This window comes from Gymnoscopelus braueri, assembly GCF_963280865.1.
Source record: "Gymnoscopelus braueri genome assembly, chromosome: 8".
Taxonomy (NCBI): Eukaryota; Metazoa; Chordata; class Actinopteri; order Myctophiformes; family Myctophidae; genus Gymnoscopelus; species Gymnoscopelus braueri.
The window spans coordinates 45,516,913-45,534,799 of NC_137609.1; the positions used below are offsets into that span (position 1 = coordinate 45,516,913).

The 17,887-nt window shown below is 40.0% G+C and overlaps 1 protein-coding gene and 1 long non-coding RNA gene across 2 annotated transcripts in view; both read right to left on the bottom strand.

The window, feature by feature from the left end:
• Positions 1–17,887, bottom strand: part of LOC308089742 — a 376,982-nt gene that overhangs the window by 273,690 nt on the left and 85,405 nt on the right. The window lies entirely within an intron of this gene.
• slc22a6l (solute carrier family 22 member 6, like) lies at positions 2,399–16,473 on the bottom strand (the record flags this gene model as incomplete). Its single annotated transcript, XM_080436652.1, has 9 exons — positions 2,399–2,615; positions 5,715–5,823; positions 6,422–6,636; positions 7,310–7,425; positions 10,426–10,549; positions 11,158–11,326; positions 14,025–14,179; positions 15,187–15,290; positions 16,069–16,473. The coding sequence occupies 9 exons, from the start codon at positions 16,471–16,473 to the stop codon at positions 2,399–2,401; spliced, it is 1,614 nt and encodes a 537-aa protein (XP_080292778.1).

The following is a 17,887-nucleotide window of genomic DNA, read 5'->3' on the forward strand; positions in this document are numbered from 1 at the left end:
CTGTTCCTCTCTCATGAGTCATGACACTGTCCTGTCTAATAAAAATGCTTCTATTAACCACAGGTTGGTGTGGTTGTTGTCCCCCATTGGGTGGTGCTGTTTATCTTAAGCACTTCTTATGTCTTATGTCTTTGACATGGTCAGAACACAGTCAGAGTCCTTGAGGGAATGTCTTGGAATTCTGCGCGCCATGGCAAAAGAAATCACTCTGAATATGTAATCATATTATTTGTACAACTGGATGTGTTGATCTTCCCTGTGGGTGGCTGTGACTCAGGAGGGTAGAGTGGCTGCTTGGGTTTGATCCCCGGTTCTTTGTGTCGAAGTGTCCTTCAGCAAGACACTGAACCCCCTAAATGCTATGAGCAGGTTAAATTGAATGAATTTAAGTCCACATTGTAACATTCTTTGGATGAAGGGCACTATATGAATGCAGCAGACCACTTACCATTTGCTCCTCAAAGATGACAATCTGACTTTACACCCGTTTTTTGGTACCTCTCTGACTGTGATAGTACACTAAAAGGGAATCTGCAATGAAGCAGTTTCAGAGGTTGAAAGGAAAGAAGGCCACAGCAGGTGAGATTTAAAAAAAAAAGATGACATGGATTTTAATGGATGTACAAAGCATTAGGGGTTAGACAAAACCCACAGCACTTTAGATGAAGCATTGTGAAATGGTGGAATATATTGTATTGATGCAGTACAGTTTTGAGCTCGTTTATGAGGCTGAAATCAATCAGGTTAATTATCTAATTATCTAATTTGAATATTGCAAATAATTGGCTACAAAATGCACTTCTAAACAAAACAAAAACATGCCGTTTGTCATGTTTCAAAATATAATTTATACAGTTACAGTAGGTCTGTCTCCTCAAACAGTAGGCTTGAGCAAAATATCCTGGTTGTCTCGCAAAGAACATGCTTCCTTATTTGGCAAAGGGTTGGAGCCTTTCTTACGTCCCCTGTGTTTAAAAGAGAAAATGAATTTGGTTGCATTATTATTTTCCACTGTATTTGCTTCCTCATCAGAGTGTGACCCATTTAAAAAGTTTTTCCTGGATATGCCACAATCTGTATGCCTACCGTTGTTTAAAATGTCTTGCATTTAATGAAGATTCAGTGCCGTTTCCAAAATTAGAAATGTCTCATTTGATTAACCCTTTTACGGCCAGGAAGGGAATGCATCTATGTGTCATTTTAAGATGGCTTTGGCTATTCAAAAATAGCAGATATACAAGCTCATAGCGCGGCAACGAGTGCCATTGATAATATAGCAACATTAACGCAGTAAAAAATATAAATAAAGAAAAAACTTTAGGAAAAAAAAACTGTTAGGATTTAGAAGACATTTGTAAAATCCCCAGAAGCAAAGATTTGAGTTAAAAACTTTCGCTTTAAAAAAGTATATATATGTTAATACTAAAGATTTGCACACATTTTCACGATTTTTCGAGTGCCGCGCTACGAGCTTGTAGATCTGCTATTTTTGAATAGCCCAAAGAAATCTTAAAATGACACAGATACGTCTCCGGATTGAATGGGTTAAATAAATATTTGGCGCCTAACAACCTAATGATTCATAGATATGTTACAGTTTGAACAATACTGTAGCTGGAGTGGAAGCAGCTGCTGCACCTGCTCGCTTGCACAGCCAAACCTTCTATCCACTTATAGTGAGGCATTAAACCACGCCCAGCTGCTACTATGGTATTTTAGAAACAATAATTTTATTACTTACATATTCTTGAAAATACAACTTTTTCTGGCATTGAAAAAAAAAGCCCATTTTCCTGACTAACAACTGACTGGCGATTACCGAAGAATGTAGTGCATGCAAAACGTTTGAGGGACGCAAGCTCTCAAACACATCCACACACAAATAAATAACCAAATATAGTACTGTAGTAGAAGTTTTAAGCTTAGAGATTGCTGCCTGCATGAATTGGAAGAAGCTCAAATCCAAATTATACATGATTATTAATGCATACAGTAAGCATAATACATGTAGGCCTACTGTATAATATGTGTTGCTGTCCGGCAGAAACCAGCTAACTCCATTTTGACGCTTTTGCATTTTTTTCTATAAATCAGTGCTATTGAACACCCTTTACGTCTGTGTGTTGGTAAAACAAATATTGAACTAATGAAAGGCATTAAAAAGCGCTTCTGACAAAACCAGCTAACTCCATTGGATCCTCAAACTTTCTGCTAAACCAGCTAACTCCGGTGGAGTTAGCTGGTTTTGCTGACTCCAGGCTCCACCCCCTTTTCAATGATGAACAAAACCTCCTAACTCCACTTTTTTTCGTTTCCTGATGAACATATTGGAGTTAGCTGGTTTCTGCCGGACAGCAGAGATATGTATGTGGCTGTGACTAAGCACTACAGCCCGTTCTTACCTGTCCTCCATATCCTGTATCGTGTCCGGTAGGGGCATACCAAGTGTTTCTGGAAGAAATAACGCTGCCACCCCAGCTATGATTGGAGCTCCTCCATAGATCAGACCCGGTAGCCAAGGGAGTGAGGGGGCATAGTCTCCGAGAAGCAGCACCATAGGGGCCACCATGGCCCCTACGCGAGCCATCGTGGAGACCCAGCCCATGCCATTCTGTCTGATGTAAATAAAAGCACACGCACGGTCGTTGTTAAATACCATCACAGCACTATTAGCGCAGTCCTATTTACTGCCATCAAAGCGTTAAAAAAAGCTATCTTCTATTTCATACATGGGTAACTGGCGGCCCGGGGGCCACATGCAGCCCCCACCTTCACTTAATGCGGCCCGCAGGTTAATATCAGAATACTGATATGTTATTGATTTCAGCTGTTACAATTCCAAACATGCAACCCGCTTTAATTACTTCAGTCTATATCAGTAGCTTAATGACTTGTATACAAATTCTATTGTCTTTTTTATGTCCAATGTGTTTGTATTTACGTTCATGAAGTCAGTATAACTAAATGCATTTGAAATAAAATAAAAATGTTACTTTTCAGGATTCCAATTCAAAAATAGCAAAAAGAAAAACAGGATTCCAATTCAAAAATAGCAAAAATAGCAGATCTACAAGCTCAAAACGCGTCGCAGTTGAGCTGCCCGACAGTATATGCAATGTGGCCCTCTGCAGTGATTGTGGAAAAATAGTGGCCCTCTACATCATCAAAGTTACCCACCCCTGTTCTATTTGAATAAAGAGTATTGTTATAGCTCCTGCAATGTTTAGGTAATGATGATGATCGTCTATGCAATAATTTACAAGAGGCAGTGAAATGTCGTCGTTATAGCATGGCTAATGGGTGTTAACTTAAACCCTATATACTTCACTTACCGGAGTCCTTCAGGGGTCTATACTAGGCCCCCTACTTTTTTACATCTATCAAACCTCTTTGCTGCAAATGGCTGATAGCGTCTTGTGACCTTGTAGATTGTCTATTTCTGCCAAATGTTGGCAAAGAATAGGGACTCTAGAGTTCATTCATTTAAGATGCCGGCCAGCCAATGGCAGAGGCGTTTCTTCCTGACATTGGCAGTGATAATAGAGTATAGAGAGGACCTCTATACTAGGTCCCCTCCTTGTTTCCCTCTACACCAAATCTATTTGCTGAATATAGCCTACACGCTCACATATCGTATCGCGTTGAGACATGTTGTGAGCTTGTAGATCGGCTACTGTATATCCGACAAATGTTTGCCCTAGAATGGGGTGCTCAGGTTCATGTGGTTAACATTTACAGAAACATATTTAACACAAGGGCTAATTTATACTTTGGGCAGTCAAGATGCATAGTAAGTGTTGCCAAGTCTTTCTATGGATTCTTGCCGACCGTCAATCTTAATTAAAGAAATAGGCCGGTCAACGCGAAGATTGTCAGGGCAATCTTCAGAGAAAATTAATTTGAATATTACATGTTGCAGTCATAAGCCATCCAGTCACGGTCTGGTGAACATGCAAATACCATAATAGGCTTTCAGTACACAACACCACGCTGTCAACAGCCTACAACTCTCCTACAAAGTCGAACCAATCCAACAGCTAGAGATTATTTTCTTGAAAACCTGTAATTTTACAGTAAAGTATTGTATACCGCTGCTCGTTTATTTCTCTGGTACTGCCACTCCACCCCTCCTCCTACTTGAATACTTGACTGTACAGTGATTGGCTTAAACTTGGCCGCGCCAATTCAACTTCAGACCAATTCTGCGACCAATGGACCCTTTACTAAACCCCACCCCAAAATCAATTGTCCAATGCCAGCTTAGCAACCGTTGTTAGCCTGGCATAGGTCTGGCAAGCTTTCGTCACCTGCCATAGCGGTCAATGTTATTTCGCCTGCACACACACAATAATTTGCAACATAATAGCAAGAATAGGAATACCACGATAACGCAATGGTGACTATGAACCACATACCCAAACCCGTTGGAGGCTGCTTTTCCCAAGCTGGAATCTGCAAGGCTGCATGGCTGTGTTGTTGAACACATACACAGCTTAACGTCGGGAAAGTTACACGACTCACTCGCCCAGGTGGTGTCAATAATAGGAAAAATTAAGAATCACAGCGCTGCCTGTTTCGGATTCCGCACGTTAAAGTATATTAATTCATTTGTTCGTCTATATATTAACTACTACTGCAGTCTTACCCTGCGGTACATGAAAACTCCTGTTACAGTCATGGATCAACTTCAACCTGGTGTTTGCACTTTCTCCATTTACGGTCCGTACATCTATATAAACATTCAGATTTCAAATATAAAGTGCTGCTTACCCCATGGCCACGGATGTTACAATTATGCACGGGACTCTCAAAAGTACCCGTATATTCTGTATTGTTCAATAAAAAGCATTTTAATCCGATCAGTGGCCATTTTATCATAATGTATCAGAGTGCAATACACCTACCAACCGATAGGGTCACTCAGTTGAAAGCAAATGGCCACCGAGAAAATGGCCACCGATCAGATTAAAATGCTTTTTATTGAACAATACGGATGATACGGGTACTTCTCAGAGCCCGTACATAAATTTAACATCCGTGGCCATGGGATAAGCACTTTATATTTGAAATATGAACGTTTATGTAGATGTACGGGCCATAAATGGAGAAAGTGCAAACACCAGGTTGAAGTTCATCCATGACGGTCGTGACAGTCGACCGTCGTGTATCCATGGCTATTAGGCTACTCCCATTTCCCATGTTTTTAGTTTATTGAAATAATGTCATGCACATTTGTCCAGTGCATAGCCTACTGCAGGCCTTGTTGACTAGATTTAGAAGAGATTTTGAAGCTCTTGCTCCTGAAATGACCGATTATTTTTAAGGGGAAAAGCCATCATTTAACATGCAAGTCAATGGGTGAGAAGCAGAGCTTGCCAGGCGCTGCCAGGCCTGGGTGTGACTAACTTCGCACCACCAGTCACAGAGTGGAGTGGGTGGGGCTTAGCGAAGGGTCCATTCTGCAAGGTCCCGACTACAGCTGAAAATAGGCACACACCTAGCAAATAACCCCCAATGCATGGGAACACAGTACACTGCTGTTATTGTTTCACCGTCGGCGTAATGTATTTGTAACACAACAAGACATAATGGGAAAGTGCCCACTTGATAATCACACTGACTATTCTAAACATTTACATAGATGGTCTTTCTAAATAACATAAGGGATAGCTGTTATTGCTATTTGATGAATAGGGAAAAAAATGACATCTTACCGAATAACTGTTGGGAACAGTTCTCCAGAATACAGATAGCAGCAGTTGAAAGAGGCAGCCAGGCAACCTTTACCCATTACTGCCAGACAGGTGCGCACAATCTGTTTTTCTGGACAGTATAGTGAAGTCAATACGTTAGTGTAATACAACAATACAACAGCGTTTCAGTGTATTCAACAGTGGTGGAAAAAGTACTCAAATGTTTTACTTAAGTAAAAGTACCAATACTGCAATGTGGAAATACTCTGTTACAAGTAAAAGTCCGGAATTAAAAATGTACTTGAGTAAAAGTACCAAAGTATTGGCATCAAAATGTACTTAAAGTACCAAAAGTAAAAGTACTAAAATGTTTGAAAATAGCAGATCTACAAGCTCACAACGCGTCACAAAGCGACGTGTTGTGAGCTTGTAGATCGGCTATTTTCAAATAGCCAATGTATAAAATAGGGCTAAAGTGGTTAATGTATGCTTCATAATATCATAATTTATATCTGAAAAGTAACTAGTAACTAAAGTTTTCAAAAAGTACAATATTTGCCTTTGAGATGTAGTGGAGTAGAAGAAAAAGTATTGGAAATTGGAAATACTACCAAGTAAAGTACAACTACCTCAACATTGTACTTACAGTAAGTACGGTACTTAAGTAAATGTACTTAATTACTTTCCACCACTGGTATTCAAACAGTCTGGTGTATCTGCTAACATACCATAAGGCACAAATATGTTGATCACAATGATGGTTCCAGCCAGGATGAGTGCAGCACACTGTGATGGCCGCCGTCCCCAGTAACACATCGCCACGGTGACAATGACTTTGGCAGGGATGTCAACCGTACCGAAGATGACTTGGATCAAGTAGACGTCCACTCCAAATTTTTGCAAGTCCATTGAAAGTCCATAGTAGGCAAAACTGGTCGATAACCTAATTTAGGAATGCGGGTTAGGAGATAAGAATGATAAGATGTTACAAAATTGACAATTGATCCCTGAAGGGTAGAATGGCAAAATATAAGACATCATAGTGATTTAGATTTGATGACGCTATAATGGAAATACATTCAAGGGTTATTAGGTGAGCTGCTGCTGTTGACTAAAGCCCAATTTCTACTTTGTTGAACGACCATGTTTTTAGTAAGTAAGTAAAAAAAAAAACGTTTATTTACTTTTTCAGTTATTTTCAGAGAGCGACGTGGTCATACAGTGAACGTGAAGTATAACTTAGGCGGTGTCAGTGTTCAGAGGGCAAGTGCAGAGTGGACTGGGTTCTAGGATGAATTCTTTTGCCCCTTTTCAACCCGCAGGAAGCTTTCACGTAATTTGAATTGGGACCTTATTCAAGAACTCAGGTACTACTAACCCCTGGTTCAGGACCTATTGGGGATTGACCCAGCAGCACTCAACACTGGTGATCGGTAGTAGCACTTGCCTAGTCTTGCAAGAATGTTACACAAACAACATGCCTTGGTTTGAAAATGGCATGTTTTAGGTGATTTAGTGATTTTAGAGTTTGGATTCACTCATAGAACGCAATATAGAGATCATCTGCACTATAATCTGAAGCATTGATTAGATTTTCAGAGAATCAGAGAATGTACCAGACGGCACTGAGACTGATGGTCGTAGTCCTCATGGTGGGGGTGCGGAACAGGTCAAAGACGGAATATCTGCCGTGTGAACACGACAGCTCTTTCTTCATGGACTCCTGCAGCATCTATAGTGACATGAATAGAAGACGTTCAGTTTGCAGTGCTTGCGGTATAGAACTTTGCAGAACTTTTATACAGTACTTTTGGAAAGTAGAATGGTGCGCCACAGGTTAACCCATTCAATCCGGGGACGCATCTGTGTCATTTTTAGATTTCTTTGGCTATTCAAAAATAGCAGATATACAAGCTCATAGCGCGGCACAGAGTGCCGCGCTATGAGCTTGTAGATCTGCTATTTTTTTAGCAAATCTTTGAATATATATATTTTTAAAGCGAACATTTGTAAAATATTTTGTTCCAGGGACCCCCCACCCCCAGAAGCAAAGATTTGAGTTATTAAAATATATATTCATAACACACGATTTTCCAAAAATAGCAGATCTACATTCTACAAGCTCTTAGCCCGACACTCCTTGTCTGTTGAAAAGGTCTTAATTTGGAACAACATTTATAAACAATGCCATGTTACGCAGCACATTGTTGCTGTTGGGCAGAAACGTATCTCCATATTTCAACTGTTTATGTTTTTTTTTGGTAAATTAATGCCCTACTTCGTCGTACAAGAGTGTCGTGCAAAGTAGCAAAAATAGCCAATCCACAAGCACACAATGTGTCGCGGTGCGCTGGTAGCTTGTAGATTGGCTATTTCAGCTACTTTCGAAAACAGTGGTTAAGTGTGTCTGTGGTTTTTATAAATATTGAACCAATGAAAAGTATTAACAAGAGCTTGTGACTAAGTAATAACTACATCGGATCCTTTTGAACACACATTTCCCCCCCCCCCATTTCCTGAAAAGTACCGGTTTTGGACTTTGGACAGAAAAGTCTTCTGTCTGACAGCATGGATATGCTGGTGTTAACATGTGGGAATGTAAGTGGATTTACATCTCCTTATGTTATTGTAAAGTGTTGAATGAGACACATGCCTTTTGGCAATGTATAGTTGGCAGTGGTGTAATGTATCTAAGTACATTTACTCAAGTACTGTACTTAAGTACACTTTTGAGGAGTTTTTACTTTATTGGAGTATTTCCCATTTTCAATACTTTAACTTCTACTCCACTACTTTTCAGAGGCAAATACTGGTACTTTTACTCCACCACAATTATTTGACAGCTTTAGTTACTAGTTACTTTGCAGATTTTGATTTAGATTTTTATCACAAAACATACATTAACCACTTCATCCCTATATATATATATATATATATATATATATATATATATATATATATATATATATATATATATATATATATATATATATATATATATATATATATATATATATATATATATATATATCGGCCATTTAAAAATAGCAGATCTACAAGCTCACGATGCATCGCGATGCGACTCATTGTGAGCTTGTAGATCTGCCATTTCCAAAAGATTTGTGTACATTACACAAATCTTGTAGACTGCCCCAACGCTCCTGATTTCGTGTATAGAGGGGCGGGTGTAAAGAGCCGGCGAGAGACTGCGGCTGATCCCATTGGTTCACCGATCTGTCCGTCAACCCCCGCCCCGTTAACACAACATTACGAGCGACGCCCACTGCACTCTGGTTGGTTGGGAAGTGAAACACTTCCTTATACCTAGTACACCGACGCGCTGGGCCAGGCTTTTATTTTTTAGCAACACTAAACAATAAAAGCCTGGAGATCGAGGCTACAAATCTTGTGAAATGGGACATTCTGCACAATGAGGTCTTTTACTTTTGGTACTTTAAGTATATTTTGATGCCAATACTTTTGTACTTTTACTCAAGTAAACTTTGATTACCGGATTTTTACTTGTAACAGAGTATTTCTACACCACAGCATTGATACTTTTACTTAAGTAAAAGATGTGAGTACTTTTTCCGCCGCTGATAGTTGGTACTATTACACAAATGTTCGTTGTATGTACACTGAGGCTGTATGTAAATACAGTTTACACTATAATAATAATAATAATAATAATAATAATAATAATAATAATAATAATAACTAGAAAATGTGCTCCTCGGAGCACAAGTCTCCGCCAGCAGACCTTGGCCTTCTGCGCCTTTGCGTCTTCATCAGGTTTCAGATGCTCATTTGCTGCTTCTTTAGTTTGCATAATGGGAGTTAGTTACAGTACATTGTGTGATCTCAGCCTCCTATTTATATATTTATATTACATATTGTGATGTCACGTAAAACTGACCAATGTTAGGTGTTCTCAGAGGAACACACACACGCACGGACGGGTGATTTGTACTGCAAGGTACTGTTGGTAGAATGTGCGTGGTTTTTGGTGTTCTGCAGGGGCGACTGAATATGTAGTGTTTGCATCTAAAGAATGTTCTTCTTGAAGCAATGTGTCATATGGGAGTGGTCGTAATTGACTGGTTTGTTCAAATACTTGTCTGTCTTCTTCATCTTCATTGTTGTCTTGAACAGTTTCAGCAGTTGATTGGTGTGTTTGATCTATGTCAGTGGTACTGTTCCAATCAAGACTGATTGGTCCTGTCTTACCTCACTTCAAAAAGTAGGGGCTTTTTGAAGTGACACACCAATTTATAGGATTCTATGTCGTCATGCGTCCCTCTAGCCAATCAGAGGCATTGGTGTCAACATATTGACACGTGTCACGTGGAGCTTGACCAATGTTAGCTTGGCTAACAATGTTTGCTCACACAAAGCGAAAACATATTCTCCACCTTCGGCGGAGACAATAATATAAAGCTGCACTCCTTAAGATTAATGTCTTACACAGTAGTTGAAACCGGGTCCCCCGTGTGAGCTAGGCAGCTAGCTCCACAATTTCTACGGCTGAGCTAAGATGGAAAGCTTGATTTGGCCGGGGAGATATTGCTCTTTAGGCTTCATCATGAGATACTTCTAGTCAACCAGTAGTGGTCCTACCATTTCTAAATAGAAGAGCAGGGAGACCACCTCCAACCACCAAAGTTGTGTTAGTCATATTGTATTTACATACGTATAAGTATGTATTGCAGCTTTAAACGTCTCTCTCTCTTACATTCAGGTCAATCTTGTCTCCATCCTTGTCGCGACCATTGATGTGGGCCACTGACTTTAGGTTTTTGACGGCTTGGTCACACTTCTGATTCAGGGCCAACCACCTCGCTGATTCTAGAAACCACCTGTCCAAAAACAAGTTACATAACTTTGTGAAAAGGTGTCAAAATCACTTTTCTGATATTTGTTTTGTTTATTTGTTTAATTGTCTATACTTTTACTTCTACTCCACTACATCTCAGAGGCAAATATTGTACTTTTACTCCACTACAATTATTGAAAACTTTAGATACTAGTTACTTTTTAGATATAAATGATTACATTATAAAACATACATTAACCACTTCAGCCCTATTTTATACCTAGGCTATTTGAAAATAGCCGATCTACAAGCTAGATCTGCTATTTTCAAAAATGTTTGTACTTTTACTTTTGGTACTTTAAGTACATTTTTATACCAATACTTTTGTACTTTTCTGATATTTGTTTTGTTTATTTGGACAAAATACAGACACAAAGAACAGTGATACAATTAATTATTAAATTGATTCTCCATGATGAGGACATAATTATTTTTCATTTGTGCAGCTAAGATAGAAAGAAAAGAAAAGAAACCAACAACATTCCATAGAGTGAGGCTTTTGAATTAGCCGCTACCCAAGACAAACACATCTTTGCTGTGAATCGGTAACCCAACTTTTCTCCCAATTAAGCTCATTGAAGCACATCTCACCATGAGTAGAGGAAGCAGACGTAGTAGGGAACGGAGACAGCCAGCGTTAACCATCGCCAGTCCCGTATAAAGTAGGCCAGCAGTGCCAGTATAAGCTGTCCCATGGTGTAACAGTAGCCTGTCCCTGTGCCCACCACAGTTCGCACGCGGGTAGGGATCCACTCCACAACTTGAAACGAGAAGGTCATAAGAGATATATTGAATGTTCTAATGTTGTCTTTATGGCATGAATCACATTTAATGTTGTCCTTTCAAAGCATAACTGCAGATGTATGTTCAACCTCGGCTTAATTTGTGGGGGCATTGTACTGTACATTGTACTGTATAACTGACTGGCTGACTGACTCCACATTGTTGAAACACGCACTTGCAACGATCACTCCTGCTGCAAACAGCCAGCAATATGCCGGTATCCCTCTTTCTGGTTTCCCTATTTCAACATGGAAACGTTACGCATCTACGTATTTCCATGAACCCATTTGGAAGTGACGTGCAGGCATTCACACTTTACCCGGTGAGTTCCTTCAGATCATTGGCCGATCGAATAGCTGCAAAGTTGCCAGGCTTTCATAACCGACAACACAGAGACAAGCCAGTCGATTGCACTCATTTGGTCTGATTTTGCAATTATTTTCCCCAATGGTGTCAGCAAAATGTTTAACTATATACCCCCTTTCCAAACCAACAACAATTTAGTTTATTGTTAGAGATTTACTCTAGCACTCTCTCTTGTTGAATGAGAGTAAATTCAATTGAGCTGTCTAGCTAACCGATGAGCACTCAAATTGAACAGGACAATACTTTGTTGGTTCATAGTTGGCATCGGAAAGACAAATGCATTCAAGTTGTGTTCAAATTGAAATGTTATTAATTTGAGAAAGAGTGACTCAACTTTCTGTATAGGCCAGGCCACTATTTACATCTTTAACTGTTAAGTAAAAACGAACTGAATAAACAAACAAACAAGTATATTTGTAATCATATTTATATTCAGATGCAAAAAGGAAGTGGATGGAAGTTGGCAAAAAAATTGCTTACATGATTTTGTTTTAGTTTTTTCCTCAAAGATTTTATGACAGGACTGTGCATAAAAAAAGAAAAGAAAACACCTTATCTGTTTAGAATACATGCAGTTCATTCTAAATAATATATCTGTATCTGGTTATAATACTTCCAGAACAGAACAGAACAGATGGATCACCAATAAGAGGGGTGTCATTCGTCTGTATCTAGGGTCCGGGTGAACTACTGTAGGCTTGCCTAGTTTTTGCAATTAAATATGTATCATTACTGCCGTCATAAATCACTGGACCTCACTAGCTGCTCACATGCACAATTAGTGCTCGATTAATTATCAAGCTCTAAGATTAATTGAATATTCTTTTAACTTTTCAATGATTTGATTAATCTTTACAATGACCATCACGTTATTTTAAAATGTACTGCAAAAGTTAATAAAGATGATGTTAAAGGTAGGGTAAGTGAAGTTTTTTGTTAAAAGGTTAAAGCTCTATAATCTGATAGTAATCATTGCTATAGAGTGTTTGTTCAGTAACAGGGGTCCCCCCCCCATCCCTCCAGCTCTTTATTAAACAGAAAATACATATTCAGGTGGTAGAATGTCAGCCAATCAGAAGAGATTACCCATTTATAGTGTTCCAATGGACCCTTCGCTAAATCCCACCCCAACAGCGAGTGTCCAATGCTAGCTTAGCAACCGTTGCTGTGCTGGCATATGGTTTGGCACTCTTCCGTCACCTGTCATAGCTGTCAAAGTTAAATCGCCTGCAGACACACACTAATTTGCAACATTAATAGCAAGAATAGGAATACCACAATAATGCGATAGTGACTATGAACCAGCAACAGGTTCCACATACCCAGAAAACGGTTGGAGGGTATATTTTTCACCCCTTTGCCCAAGCTGAAATCTGCTCTTAAACTGCAAGGCCCCACGTCGGGAAAGTTTAGTTACACGACTAACCCGCCCAGGTGATGGCAATAATACTAATTACTGTAATCGTAAAACAAAGGTGCAAATAATATAAAACAAAGGAATGTACACATCTGCAGTGATGAGGCTGATGTGTTAATGCCAATGGTTACTTTGGCATGGTGTATCCTGAATCACTATTAGATTTCTAACCATGTTTAGGCTGTTAATATTTTTGATAGCAGATGTATGTAATATCACAGCCATTCTAGGGCTACACCACCTGTTGCCTGTTTCGGATTCTGCACGTTAAATATTAATATTGATTTGTTCAATATCAATCTGTTCGTCTATTTATTAACTGCTACTATTTGTAGACTTATCGTGCAGTACATGAAAACTCCTGTCCGGCTGTTATAATGACGTTTAAGTTGATTTAGTCCCTCTAACATTTCCCTGTATTTTTTGTTTGTTGAAATAATGTCATGCACATTTTTTTCCAGTGCATAGCCTGCTGCAGGCCTTGTTGACTAGATTTTGAAGAGATTTTGAAGCTCTTTCTCCTAAAATGATCGATTATTTATGGGGAAATCCGTCATATAACATGCATGTCAATGGGTGAGAAGCACAGCTTGCCAGACCTTGGTCTGGCAGAGTGGAGTGGGTGGGGCTTAGCGAAGGGTCCATTTGTATGCATCGTGACTCCTGTTACTGAACAAACCCTATATAGCAATGAGTAGAATGAGAAATGGAAATGAAGAGCTAAAATCACTTATCCTGCCTTTTAATTAACATATTTTGTGAATCCAAATAGACATTTGGAAATTATGTAATGTGTTTATCAAGCAGTCAAAAAACATATAATTGAATAGTGTGGAAGACAAACATTGCTGATTTCCATATCCCTCTGCTGTCTTTACCATTAAAAACTTACTGAGAGAGAAGCTGTTGAGCACCAGGCCAGACAGGGCCATGCCGCATATGAACCTGAACAGGCAGAAGATGGAGAAGGAGGGAGCGAATGCAATACATGTCCCAGACACTGCGATCATCAGGTTAGAGATTATCAGGAGGACACGTCGACCATATCTACAATAGAAGACAAAAGAGATTAGAGAGGTCAGACCTCACGGCACACTGTCTCTCCGAGTTACAAATGGATAAATGAAGGCTGAGGATTTTACTGTGTGCCGTCTCCTGATAAGACTTACAATGCAGGTCACACAAATATGTTGGGAGATTGCATGAAGAGGTTTTCTGTTTTCATTCTGGATTTTCCTTCTAGTATTTACCAATACTAATGATCAAAGACAACATATATTCAAAAGATGAATGCACATCTCATGGACTATACATTTTCTAACAGCTTTACCCCTAAGAGTAATGAAGATAAAGTCATAATAAATTCAATATTCAGTAATAATAATAATAAACTTTATTTGTATAGCACCTTTCATGAAGAATAAAGCAAGCACAAGTGCTTTACAGAAAAAAGCTAAAGCATAAAGCAAACATTTTATCAAAAAAGGCAGTGAATCAGGCAAAACAGTGGAGGACATGAGAGGACATGAATAATAACACAGAGATTTAAAAATCTACTAAAAGCAAGAGTGAAGAAGTAGGTCTGGAGCTGTGCTTTAAAGCTATCCACAGAGGCTGCCTGTCTGAGGTGTAATGGGAGTTTATTCCAAGCCGTCGGCCCGTAGAAGCACAATGCTGCTTCACTGTGTTTTTTATAAGTCATTGTAGGCACTTCGAGCAGGTTAGCGCCAGAAGACCTGAGGGGGAGGTTTGGAACATATCTAGGCAGGCAGTCATAGAGGTAGGAAGGTGCCAGACCATTGAGAGCTTTATAAACGAGTAAAATAAATTTAAAATCAATCCTAAAAACAACTGGGAGCCAATGTGGTGAAGCTAGAATGTTCCCTCATCTTAATTTTAGTTAAAACTCTGGCTGACGTATTTTGAACAAGTTGTAATCTGTCAGTTGTTTTCTTTGGCAGGCCAGAAAAAAGTGCATTGCAGTAATCAAGCCGAGAGAAAACAGAAGCGTGGATCAACGTTTTTGCAGTAGAATACAGTAGAATAAACGTCACCTATCTGACAGCGCTCCGAAGCCAAACGCTCCCACGAGCACTCCTCCCATATAAGTAGTTTGTCCCATCTGCTTTAAGGTGCGAAGATCACACACCAGATTCCACTGAAGAAAATGCGCAAAAAATATAAACACAAGGTAACAACACACTGTAGACATGGACAAAAACAAATCTGAACAACATGCATCACATCACAGTGTCCAATACAATGGGTGCTGGATCAAAACAGTATCAGAACAGAAAGATCTGCACATCAAATAGCTCCCATTAGGAGGATTGTATTTATTGCAGTGATTTTGAGCAACACAGACCTCAGAAGTCTGTGTTGGGGTGCAGCTCTTTCTCCTCTAATCTATTGTGCATGGATCAGGCTTTTATCCAAAGAGCCCGACAGTGACTGCAAGCAGAGGTTCAGTGATTTCCTCTAAAGTAACGGTAAACACATCAGCGTGAATTAACCCCGGAGACCCTTTACATTTGAGAACCACCAGTATACATTTTGAGCCTATTATACCTTTACTTAACCCATTCAATCCGGGGATGCATCTGTGTCATTTTAATGATTTATTTGGCTATTAAAAAAATTGCAGATCTACAAGCTCATAGGCACTGCACTATGAGCTTGTAGATCTGCAATTTTTTGGAAAAATCGTGAAAACTTGTGCAAATCTTTGAATTTATATTTATATTCTTTTAAAGAGAACATTTTTTGCTCAAATCTTTGCTTCTGGGGGTCCCTGGAACAAAACATTCTACAAATGTTTGCTTAATTTTTTTTTAATGTTTTATAGCAGATTTACAAGCTGCTATTTTTTAATAGCCCAAATATTCCCGGATTGAATGGGTTAAAAATGCAAAGAAATCAATTTGAAGTAGTCCTACCTCAGATATAATTGTGGAGGTCCTCTCGGTGTTATTGTAAGACCATCCGTCCACGCATCCCTGCAAGGCGACGTCCGAACCGTCCTCGCCGTCCCATTCCTCGTCCGGGCCGAACGTGCCGTTCTGCGCCAGGAGTCGCCACTGTGGCTCGGCGTAACGCTTGCATCTGTCCGGCCTTCCGTCCCCGTCCAGCGGCACCGATACCAGCAGCGTCGCCTCGGAGCCCAGCTGCGACCGGGAGACGTTCTTGGGCGCGCTGCAGTGGTGCTCCGGCACCCAGGCCACAAAGTTCTGCAAGAGGTTGTGACTGGCCATCATGAGGATGGGGAGGCAGAGCAAGGTCACGTGCACCACCTGGAAGCGCCCCGTGCTCCCCGCCAGTTCTAGGAGATCGGCGAACGCCATGGCTGTGTGTCAACCGACGGAACTCAAAAAGGAAGGGTTATGGTTCTAATGGTCTCTCGTGGGTTAAGTCCCTCTGCAACAGTTCTTAATGGTCCGGCAGTTAGGAAACGTCAGGGTGTCTGTCGCTCTAGTGACAGTGGATGTTTGAGGAACACCTGTGAAGTGGCAGAGGCGGCGATGTTGAAAGCAGCGACTAACCCAAATAAGCATATTTTCATAGTTTTGCAATTACTTTTGATGTTTAGAATTTGGTCAACGTACCTGATGAAATATTGTGCTTCCATTATATACGCCCAGCAAAATTTCACACCTTTATAAAAAAAAATAAGCATAGCATGGAGTTGTTTTCACAACAGTCTGAGAGGCAAAACATAAGAAACCTCATTGCTGGAGCCTTGTGCAGGGCAATAATCAGCTCTTAAATTCCTTACGCTTTTCTGAGAAGGAAAAAGTTTTCAAAACTTTGGATTAGGCTATTAGTAGCCCTAGCTCAAATTAAACCTCTTGAGGAATGAACAGCTTCCTTCCTTCTGAGCGAGTGAACTGCTGTGCGGAGTCCTGCTTGGATAGTTCTGCCTTCGGACAGATGCTCTCTGAACTTTATTAGTCACCAGATATGAGGGACAGAGTGAGAATTATGGCTAACTGTGTGTGCGTGTGTGTGCGTGTGTGTGCGCGCGCGTGTGTGTGTGTGTGTGTGTGTGTGTGCGTGTGCGCGCATGGTTAGTTAATCACGCTTACGCAGCAGGAAGTTTTTTTTTCTTTTTTTGAAAAAAGCAATTTCCCATATTTTCCGTGCTCACATATTACATGCTGAGCGGAAATCCTTTACAAGCATTTTTATGTGTTTAAGGACCCTACGTACACTTTTTTAAATTATAATGTAAAAGCAATGCTGTCATCAAAGCAATTTTGGCTGTCAGCAGGCTTTCCATGTCTGATTATCAGCATGTATTGTAAGTACATTTTGTCAATTTAAATTCACTCACTGAGAAACTCCAGTGAGTCTAAATGTATTGCAAAATATGTGTCTAAACTTTCAACTATCATATGGTGTCATATAAGTGTCCTTCCATTCCATTCTGTTAGGCATCCAGTAGCCCCTCTGTTGTAAAAGGTGAATATGTGGTCAATGACTGACTACATAACCTCTCACCGACACCCGTCTATGTGTTGAAAGGACACGGGGACAGGGATGAGAGATAATTAAAATGACTGAGGGTGGCTGTCCAGACCGTACCATTAACTACAGCTGAGCAATTAATCAAATGAAGATGGGGTCTAATAATGGCGTGGCTTCATGCAGATCGTGGCCAGTCAATGGCCTACGTCATCTATGACGTGTCTATGACGTAAACGACTCCATATTTGGGAAAGGTGTCAGCCCAATCCGACCCCTATCGACTTCCATTTT